This window comes from Oncorhynchus masou, unplaced genomic scaffold (genome assembly GCF_036934945.1).
Source record: "Oncorhynchus masou masou isolate Uvic2021 unplaced genomic scaffold, UVic_Omas_1.1 unplaced_scaffold_709, whole genome shotgun sequence".
Lineage (NCBI taxonomy): Eukaryota > Metazoa > Chordata > Actinopteri > Salmoniformes > Salmonidae > Oncorhynchus > Oncorhynchus masou.
This window is the reverse complement of record NW_027013555.1, coordinates 156,398-167,500: the sequence shown is the minus strand read 5'-3', so window position 1 is coordinate 167,500 and position 11,103 is coordinate 156,398. Positions and strand designations below refer to the sequence as shown.

The window sequence follows — 11,103 nt, the reverse complement described above, 5'->3', positions numbered from 1 at the left end:
CAGTAGACTGGCTGACCAGACAGGACCAGGGGACACTTCTGGTCTAAAGTAGTGCACCGTGTAGGGAATAGGGCTCTGGTCTAAAGTAGTGCACTCCATAGGGAATAGGGCTCTGGTCTAAAGTAGTGCACCGTATAGGGAATAGGACTCTGGTCTAAAGTAGTGCACCGTATAGGGAATAGGGCTCTGGTCTAAAGTAGTGCACTCCATAGGGAATAGGGTTCTGGTCTAAAGTAGTGCAATCCATAGGGAATAGGGCTCTAGTCTAAAGTAGTGCACCGTATAGGGAATAGGGCTCTCGTCTAAAGTAGTGCACTCCATAGGGAATAGGGCTCTGGTCTAAAGTAGTGCACTCCATAGGGAATAGGGCTCTGGTCTAAAGAAGTGCACTCCATAGGGAATAGGGTTCTGGTCTAAAGTAGTGCATTATATAGGGAATAGGGTTCTGGTCTAAAGTAGTGCACTATATAGGGAATAGGGTTCCATAAGGCTCTGGTCTAAAGTAGTGCACTATATAGGGAATAGGGTTCTGGTCTAAAGTACTGCACTGTATAGGGAATAGGGCTCTGGTCTAAAGTAGTGCACTATATAGGGAATAGGGTTCTGGTCTAAAGTAGTGCACTGTATAGGGAAAAGGGTTCTGGTCTAATGTAGTGCACTGTAGAGGACACTTCCCTCTATCAGTAGACTGGCTGACCAGACAGGACCAGAGGACACTTCCCTCTATCAGTAGACTGGCTGACCAGACAGGACCAGGGGACACTTCTGGTCTAAAGTAGTGCACCGTGTAGGGAATAGGGCTCTGGTCTAAAGTAGTGCACTCCATAGGGAATAGGGCTCTGGTCTAAAGTAGTGCACCGTATAGGGAATAGGACTCTGGTCTAAAGTAGTGCACCGTATAGGGAATAGGGCTCTGGTCTAAAGTAGTGCACTCCATAGGGAATAGGGTTCTGGTCTAAAGTAGTGCAATCCATAGGGAATAGGGCTCTAGTCTAAAGTAGTGCACCGTATAGGGAATAGGGCTCTCGTCTAAAGTAGTGCACTCCATAGGGAATAGGGCTCTGGTCTAAAGTAGTGCACTCCATAGGGAATAGGGCTCTGGTCTAAAGAAGTGCACTCCATAGGGAATAGGGTTCTGGTCTAAAGTAGTGCATTATATAGGGAATAGGGTTCTGGTCTAAAGTAGTGCACTATATAGGGAATAGGGTTCCATAAGGCTCTGGTCTAAAGTAGTGCACTATATAGGGAATAGGGTTCTGGTCTAAAGTACTGCACTGTATAGGGAATAGGGCTCTGGTCTAAAGTAGTGCACTATATAGGGAATAGGGTTCTGGTCTAAAGTAGTGCACTGTATAGGGAATAGGGCTCTGGTATAAAGTAGTGCACTATATAGGGAATAGGGCTCTGGTCTAAAGTAGTGCACCTTATAGGGAATAGGACCCTGGTCTAAAGTTGTGCACTATATAGGGAATAGGGCTCTGGTCTAAAGTATTGCACCGTATAATGAATAGGGCCCTGATCTAAAGTAGTGCACTATATAGGGAATAGGGTTCCATTTGCTATCCGCCCTATAGTGACAGGCAGTGTGCGTAATTAGAGATATAGGCTTGTCATGATGCGGGATAGGACTATCACGACACACGATATAGACGTAACATATGACACATGTCGGCGTAACATGATACGCCGACATGCATGGCGACATGTGGTCAAACCTCATTGGCAAGTCTCCCTGGAAAAAAAATAGTTTTTTTGTTTTTACCTCAATGGGACTGATTCAATTATGGTTATTGTGAGATGTTCTTGGCCCTTGATGTAGACTACAGGCCTAAAAAAACCTCGTGTTGTTATAGCCTAATATAACTGGGCCATTCAAACCCTTCGATCGCAATGAGATGCTGTTTTTTTATATACACAATATAGACTATCCTACCAGCTTCGCTCATGCAGTCAAATATAATTACAGGAATGTTTATCTAACGGAATACAGGCATATTAATGCATTGTCCATACAGTCAGATTTAAACGACGGCTCTTTTGGGCATTTTGTTTACAATGGAACTCATACAGTAGATACGATTATGCAGTTAATAAAAACAATTAAACACAACTATTTATCCAATAAAATAAAGACATAGGCAACTTACTGTTGGACCTTTTTAGACTGAGTGGTTTGACGTTAACGGCTGCGGCTCCTCTGTTCCGTTCTAACAGCGAGTCTCTCCGGGAGGAACCCTCGGCGCCGTGGCCGGAGCAGGCTGCCGCTTGACCCGCCACTTGGCTGGGATGTCCCGCTAAGACTCGGCGAGGGTAGACCATCTCATTCCGCTCCATACTCTCCTCCGCGGTTCTGCTACTATACTGGCTGTTGTTGTTGTTGACCTGTCGGTTGAAATACGTTGACTCGCCATTCTTCCTCGAGCCGAGTAGGTTTTCGATGTAAAACGAGGAGACTTTTGACGGTGTCGAAGCCTTAGTGTCTGTCACCTTGTCGTGCATGATGTTTTTAAATGAAAAACATGTGCAAATCCGTGGCCACTCAAACAAAACAGTCCTCCTGCGTCGGTGACGACGAGCGCGCGTGTTCTGTTACTCCGCACAACAAAACTGTTATTTTCGTTGTTGTTGATGTGTGTCCCGGTCGGATCTTAAAAGCACCATCTCAACCGGGTTTCTCCATTCTCCTCTGTTTATAAATGATAAATCCTCACCGAAACGCGGAAATCGTTACCAGGGCGAACCCTGGAGCTCCGTGGCGCCAGCACAGCACCGGGCAGAGACCGGAGAGGTTGTAGCCTACAGCGGGGAAGCGAGTCAAGGCAAACGGTTTGACGAGCGGAGGGTATCCTCTGATTGGACAAGCCACAATATCAAATGGGATGACTCCAGGAGAGGAGAGAGAGGTTTCCGTCGCAAATGGCACTCTATTCCTTAGACAGTGCACTACTTTTGACCCTAGCCCTACAGATCCTGGTCAAAGGTAAGCACTAGAAAAGGAATAGGGTACCATTTGGGACGGGACCGAGAATTACTCTGACGGGGACTCGCCTCTCGCCTCCCCTCAGCTACTGCTGCAGGCGCGCGTGTGTGTGCCTGCGAGCCCGCGTGCACCACCGGGGCCAGGGAGACCCCCCCCCTCCCCCCAGTCATTCAGTGAACGAGCCTTTATTTGGGTCAATTAGGAGGCAAATGAAAATACAGGAAGAGAGAGAGAGAACACAGTCCTCCTCCACGTTCCACGTTCCACAGCGCTGCACGCGGAAAGGAAGAGCCGTGTGTATCTCCTACTGTACACACACCACCGCCTATTGGCTAACCGGGGAAATGCAGTACGCTACTTGACCTGTTGGCTCTATAAAAAAAAAGGGACTCCAAAATCATCACAGTTAAAAAATAAAAAATAAACAACAACTTAGAGCCCATTTTCTTGTAGACGAAAAATGCGCTGCGTATATCTCTGCGTAAAGCGTTAATAGGTTCTATTGTAGAGCTGGGACCATAAACAGCTAATGATCGACACAAACCAACCTGATCATTTATCGCTGGTATTTAGCTGATCGCATTCCTTACAGATAAGACGTCTTCACTAGAGAAATGATAGGAGTGATAATATGAATTACTAGTAGTAGATAATACATATTTTATAAAAGCTGTAGTGTGTTTTAACGTTATAAACGTATCGTTCTATTCATCATTATCGCTTCAATTCAGGCAATTTACCGCAATATGGATTTTTGGTCAATATTTTCCAGCTCTATAGGCCAATTAATGTTGGCTTACCGTGTGCGCTTTTCTGTGGGAGTAGATAAGTAAAGGCTAATTAATGTAGGCTTACTGTGTGCGCTTTTCTGTGGGAGTTGATAAGTAAAGGCTAATTAATGTAGGCTTACCGTGTGCGCTTTTCTGTGCGAGTTGATAAGTAAAGGCTAATTAATGTAGGCTTACCGTGTGCGCTTTTCTGTGGGAGTTGATAAGTAAAGGCTAATTAATGTAGGCTTACCGTGTGCGCTTTTCTGTGGGAGTAGATAAGTAAAGACTAATTAATGTAGGCTTACCGTGTGCGCTTTTCTGTGGGAGTTGATAAGTAAAGGCAATTATTATTTTTTTGTTGTTGAATTTTACCCCTTTTTTCTCCCCAATTTCGTGGTATCCAATTGTTGTAGTAGCTGCTATCTTGTCTCATCTAAAGACACTGCATTTCAGTGCACGAGACGTCACTAGAGTCCCTGATTCGAATCCAGGCTGCATCACATCAAGGCCGTGATTGAGAGTCCCATAGGGTGGCGCACAATTGTCCCGGTTTGTTTTCGGTGGAGGTCGTCATTGTAAATAAGATTTTTTTTTTTTTAACTGACTGGCCTAGTTAAATAAAGAAAACATACTATCACAATGTAAAGTCTTATTATAGTGTAAGAGTTATGGTCTATGGGCCTATCGCCCATTGCTTTGCTTTCAACTTCGGCCCGACAATACATCCAACATCATTTGGATTTTATATTGGTCTGGACACGGAAAATAACGGTATGCAAGACCGATACCCGACACTGGCCTGTATTACATACACATTACAGACAAAACACCTTTAAAACACGAGTTCAATAAAACCAGTAGGTCTACAAACCCTCGCCCGGGATCGGAAGGAGAGGAATTATGTTTGGAAGCAGCAGGTCGTCTGGCGGATCGAATCCCTGTAGACAACGAGGTGGAAAAATCTGTTGATGTGCCCTTGAGCAAGACACTAACCCTATTTGAATTGCCCCTGTTAAGCCACTCTGTATACGAGCGTTTGCTAAATGACTGAATATAAAATTATGTTACAATACGCAGTCAAGAACAGCCGAGATCGCCTATAATTTATTTTAATTAACACAGAATATGTTTAGACTTTTCCGTGTATGTAATCCACCTCATCGAGTGGCCTGTGTTCTGAGCTATCCATGTTATTGTGCATTAATTATGGTTCAAGTTAATATTGACTTTCCTAATGAAATAACAGTTTCATCATCCTCCATAGAAATATTAAAATGATCGCTGACGTCCGCTTTTACCCTTCTGGGTGGCATGGCAACCAGACACGCGTTTATTCTTTCTTCATTATTTCTTTCAATGGAGTCAGCAGCAGTGATGACCTTTACCGGGACCACTGGCTCTCCTCACCCCACTTCCCTCTCCCTCTATCTCTCCCCCTTACCCCCCCCCTCTCTCTCCATCTCTCCCCCTTACCACCCCCCTCTCTCTCTCTCTCTGTCTCACTGTCTCTCTCTCTCTCTCTCATAGTACCTATAGGCCAAAGTTTGCCCTTGATCACGGATCAGAGAGCACGCTCCTCTTTACACGACACTCAATAACGTGAATGAAACGGTACTATGACCCCGTGCTTAAAGAGGTCACGCACCTGTCATGTCTGGTTGGGGTGAAGGCCGTAATAGCGCGTGGGGGGGGGGACTTGTGGGTAGAAGGATAGATGGATTTTTGGGTCTCTTCTTAGTGCGTAGAAGGATAGATGGATTTTTGGGTCTCTTCTTAGTGGGTAGAAGGGTAGATGGATTTTTGGGTCTCTTCTTAGTGGGTAGAAGGGTAGATGGATTTTTGGGTCTCTTCTTAGTGGGTAGAAGGGTAGATGGATTTTTGGGTCTCTTCTTAGTGGGTAGAAGGGTAGATGGATTTTTGGGTCTCTTCTTAGTGGGTAGAAGGGTAGATGGATTTTTGGGTCTCTTCTTAGTGGGTAGAAGGGTAGATGGATTTTTGGGTCTCTTCTTAGTGCGTAGAAGGGTAGATAGATTTTTGGGTCTCTTAATCTTTGTTCTACAAATGGAAGAAAAACAAAACAAATTATCCGATAAAATTGTAATTACGTTATCTGATATTTTATGAGTTACAGTATGAGTGAATTTATTTATTTTACTTTGGCTACTTTTATTTATTTTACTGAAGTATTGAAAGCCTGTTTTGGTGAACAAATGAAACGCTGCATTGTTCAAAACCTGAGCGCAAATTGATTAGACACACAATGTATGTCTTACATTGTTTATTAATGCAGCTCAAAAATACAACCCACAAATACATTGTCATATCGGCACACTGAACTTCCTCATTCTTTTTTATTTTAACCCGTATTTTGAGTTGACCATTAAAAATATCGTAAGAAATGAATGAGAATTTGTGACAAATTATTATTATTTTTATTATTATTTTAAATCAAACCTTATGGAACATAATTGGTTTATTTCGTCACATAGTCCAATTGATGCTATAATACTTTAAACTGAATTCATCCACAGAACATTTGAATAAACAAGTCATTCAATAACAACAAAGAATAGTGCGACGTATTTATGGAATCCAACGCACACGTTTTCTCTGGGGCATGGTTGTAAAAAAAAACATTCCCGCAGTCATGCCGCATTGAGACTATATTCGATAAAAACAATGTTGAATGTACTTCTTTTTTTTTTTCGTTGCCCGAATTAATCACATTGTTGATCGAAAAAAAATTATACTTGGCCTGTTTGTAGGTTTATTCTTTGTGCTAAATATTTGTAAAAACGTTACGGTTTCGTCAGGTCGGATTTGTCATTTCATGCGTAGCCTAACAACGTCTAATAATTTACGAGCGGAGAAACCTGTCCGTTGTCCTTGATAGAAGACGCACTGTTTCACTCCGTTAGATCTTAATAAAATAAACTTGCTAGGAATTATGGTTATGCCGTTATCACTCGAAGTACCTTTAATTTCAATGTTGAAAACAACCACGTAGTCCAGCCTGAGTCATTTAATAGGCGGACGAGTCATCCGTCGTATCCGCCCTGGGCAAAAACTGGTTGAATTAAAGTTTGTTTCCACGTCATTTCAACCAAATAAATGAACTAAATGAAGACGGTGAATCAACGTGGACAACCCATTGGATTTGTACAAAATCATCAAGGTGAGTTCATTTCATATTTTTTTTTTTACCTAAATCCAATGACATGGTGATTCTTTGTTGTTGCTGTTTCACATCGAAATCACAATAGTTGGAAAGTTCAAACGTAAATCAAAATTAGACGTTGAAATGACGTCTGTGCCCAGTGGGATCTCTTGATTAAGAATCTATTTTATTGTAATTCGTCCAAAATATATTTTAGGTTTAATCATCGTTCCCATACAGGCCTGCACTCAAACAAACAACATAATAATGGCCAGTGTTAATTTAAAGTCATTAACTTATCGGATCCAATGTAACGGGAAGTCGTTGAGCTTGAACACAACACTATAACCGAACCCGCACTCACCGAACCAAGGTAATGAACGCGCCCCAAATGACACCCGAGGCACGGCTGTTGGTGGATGTTGTATAAATTATTCCTGAACAATTCCAATAATTGTTTTCAGCTTCGGCTTTTGGTGTGTGTGTGTGTGTGTGCTGGTGTGTGTGTTGGTGTGTGATCTATTCCAGAGCCCTAATGTTAACCTGTTCCCTGTATAGTAGACCAGAGCCCTGTTCCCTGTATAGTAGACCAGAGCCCTAATGTTAACCTGTTCCCTTTATAGTAGACCAGAGCCCTAATGTTAACCTGTTCCCTGTATAGTAGACCAGAGCCCTGTTCCCTGTATAGTAGACCAGAGCCCTGTTCCCTGTATAGTAGACCAGAGCCCTAATGTTAACCTGTTCCCTTTATAGTAGACCAGAGCCCTAATGTTAACCTGTTCCCTGTATAGTAGACCAGAGCCCTAATGTTAACCTGTTCCCTTTATAGTAGACCAGAGCCCTAATGTTAATCTGTTCCCTGTATAGTAGACCAGAGCCCTAATGTTAACCTGTTCCCTGTATAGTAGACCAGAGCCTTGTTCCCTGTATAGTAGACCAGAGCCCTGTTCCCTGTATAGTAGACCAGAGCCCTAATGTTAACCTGTTCCCTGTATAGTAGACCAGAGCCCTGTTCCCTGTATAGTAGACCAGAGCCCTAATGTTAACTTGTTCCCTGTATAGTAGACCAGAGCCCTGTTCCCTGTATAGTAGACCAGAGCCCTGTTCCCTGTATAGTAGACCAGAGCCCTAATGTTAACCTGTTCCCTGTATAGTAGACCAGAGCCCTGTTCCCTGTATAGTAGACCAGAGCCCTGTTCCCTGTATAGTAGACCAGAGCCCTAATGTTAACCTGTTCCCTGTATAGTAGACCAGAGCCCTGTTCCCTGTATAGTAGACCAGAGCCCTAATGTTAACCTGTTCCCTGTATAGTAGACCAGAGCCCTGTTCCCTGTATAGTAGACCAGAGCCCTAATGTTAATCTGTTCCCTGTATAGTAGACCAGAGCCCTAATGTTAACCTGTTCCCTGTATAGTAGACCAGAGCCCTAATGTTAACCTGTTCCCTGTATAGTAGACCAGAGCCCTGTTCCCTGTATAGTAGACCAGAGCCCTAATGTTAACCTGTTCCCTGTATAGTAGACCAGAGCCCTAATGTTAACCTGTTCCCTGTATAGTAGACCAGAGCCCTGTTCCCTGTATAGTAGACCAGAGCCCTGTTCCCTGTATAGTAGACCAGAGCCCTAATGTTAACCTGTTCCCTGTATAGTAGACCAGAGCCCTGTTCCCTGTATAGTAGACCAGAGCCCTGTTCCCTGTATAGTAGACCAGAGCCCTAATGTTAACCTGTTCCCTGTATAGTAGACCAGAGCCCTAATGTTAACCTGTTCCCTGTATAGTAGACCAGAGCCCTGTTCCCTGTATAGTAGACCAGAGCCCTGTTCCCTGTATAGTAGACTAGAGCCCTGTTCCCTGTATAGTAGACCAGAGCCCTAATGTTAACCTGTTCCCTGTATAGTAGACCAGAGCCCTAATGTTAACCTGTTCCCTGTATAGTAGACCAGAGCCCTAATGTTAACCTGTTCCCTGTATAGTAGACCAGAGCCCTAATGTTAACCTGTTCCCTGTATAGTAGACCAGAGCCCTGTTCCCTGTACAGTAGACCAGAGCCCTAATGTTAACTTGTTCCCTGTTCAGTAGACCAGGACCCTAATGTTAACCTGTTCCCTGTATAGTAGACCAGAGCCCTGTTCCCTGTATAGTAGACCAGAGCCCTGTTCCCTGTATAGTAGACCAGAGCCCTAATGTTAACCTGTTCCCTGTATAGTAGACCAGAGCCCTGTTCCCTGTACAGTAGACCAGAACCCTAATGTCTGTTTTAAGACTGTGTGTGTTGCTGACTGTTTTAAGTCTGTGTGTTGCTGACTGTTTTAAGTCTGTGTTGCTGACTGTTTTAAGACTGTGTGTGTTGCTGTCTGTTTTGAGACTGTGTGTGTTGCTGACTCTTTTAAGACTGTGTTGCTGACTGTTTTAAGACTGTGTTGCTGACTGTTTTAAGACTGTGTGTGTTGCTGTCTGTTTTGAGACTGTGTGTGTTGCTGACTCTTTTAAGACTGTTTTGCTGACTGTTTTAAGACTGTGTTGCTGACTGTTTTAAGACTGTGTGTGTTGCTGTCTGTTTTGAGACTGTGTGTGTTGTTGTCTGTTTTAAGACTGTGTGTGTTGTTGTCTGTTTTAAGACTGTGTGTGTTGTTGTCTGTTTTAAGACTGTGTGTGTTGTTGTCTGTTTTAAGACTGTGTGTTGTTGTCTGTTTTAAGACTGTGTGTTGTTGTCTGTTTTAAGACTGTGTGTTGGTCTGTTTTAAGACTGTGTGTGTTGTTGTCTGTTTTAAGACTGTGTGTGTTGGTCTGTTTTAAGACTGTGTGTGTTGTTGTCTGTTTTGAGACTGTGTGTTGCTCTCTGTTTTAAGACTGTGTGTGTTGCTCTCTGTTTTAAGACTGTGTGTGTTGCTCTCTGTTTTAAGACTGTGTGTTGCTCTCTGTTTTAAGACTGTGTGTGTTGCTCTCTGTTTTAAGACTGTGTGTGTTGGTCTCTGTTTTTGGGCTCCCGAGTGGCTCAGCGGTCTAAGGCTCTGCATCTCAGTTCAAGAGGCGTCACTACAGTTCCTGGTTTGAATCCAGGCTGTATCACATCCGGCCGTGATTGGGAGTCCCATAGTGCGACGCTCAATTGGCCCATGGTCATCCGGGTTAGGGTTTGGCCGTGGGTAGGCCGTCATTGTAAATAAGAATCTGTTCTTAACTGACTTGCTTAGTTAAATAAAATAAAGGTTAAATATATACATTTTTTAAAAGTCTGTGTTTCTGTATGTTATAAGTCTGTGTTTCTGCCTCTCTTGGTCTGTGAGTGTTTCTGCCTCTCTTGGTCTGTGAGTGTTTCTGTCTCTTGATCTGTGAGTGTTTCTGTCTCTTTGTCTGTGAGTGTTTCTGTCTCTCTTGGTCTGTGAGTGTTTCTGTCTCTTGGTCTGTGAGTGTTTCTGTCTCTTGGTCTGTGAGTGTTTCTGTCTCTCTTGGTCTGTGAGTGTTTCTGTCTCTCTTAGTCTGTGAGTGTTTCTGTCTCTTGGTCTGTGAGTGTTTCTGTCTCTCTTGGTCTGTGAGTGTTTCTGTCTCTCTTGGTCTGTGAGTGTTTCTGTCTCTCTTGGTCTGTGAGTGTTTCTTTCTCTTGGTCTGTGAGTGTTTCTTTCTCTTGGTCTGTGAGTGTTTCTGTCTCTCTTGGTCTGTGAGTGTTTCTGTCTCTCTTGGTCTGTGAGTGTTTCTGTCTCTCTTGGTCTGTGAGTGTTTCTGTCTCTCTTTGTCTGTGAGTGTTTCTGTCTCTCTTTGTCTGTGAGTGTTTCTGTCTCTCTTTGTCTGTGAGTGTTTCTGTCTCTCTTGGTCTGTGAGTGTTTCTGTCTCTCTTGGTCTGTGAGTGTTTCTGTCTCTCTTGGTCTGTGAGTGTTTCTGCCTCTCTTGGTCTGTGAGTGTTTCTGTCTCTTGGTCTGTGAGTGTTTCTGCCTCTTGGTCTGTGAGTGTTTCTGTCTCTTGGTCTGTGAGTGTTTCTGTCTCTCTTTGTCTGTGAGTGTTTCTGTCTCTCTTTGTCTGTGAGTGTTTCTGTCTCTCTTGGTCTGTGAGTGTTTCTGTCTCTCTTGGTCTGTGAGTGTTTCTTTCTCTCTTGGTCTGTGAGTGTTTCTGCCTCTCTTGGTCTGTGAGTGTTTCTGCCTCTCTTGGTCTGTGAGTGTTTCTGTCTCTTGGTCTGTGAGTGTTTCTGTCTCTCTTGGTCTG

At 43.5% G+C, this 11,103-nt stretch overlaps 1 protein-coding gene across 1 annotated transcript in view; it reads right to left on the bottom strand.

The window, feature by feature from the left end:
* LOC135537091 (homeobox protein HMX1-like) overlaps nt 1–2,499 on the bottom strand; it is a 7,352-nt gene extending 4,853 nt beyond the window's left edge. Inside the window, exon 1 of the mRNA XM_064963294.1 lies at nt 2,148–2,499. Within this exon, the coding sequence (XP_064819366.1) occupies nt 2,148–2,499 (352 nt within the window). The remainder of the gene's footprint in view (nt 1–2,147) is intronic.
* Nucleotides 2,500–11,103: the final 8,604 nt, after the last annotated feature.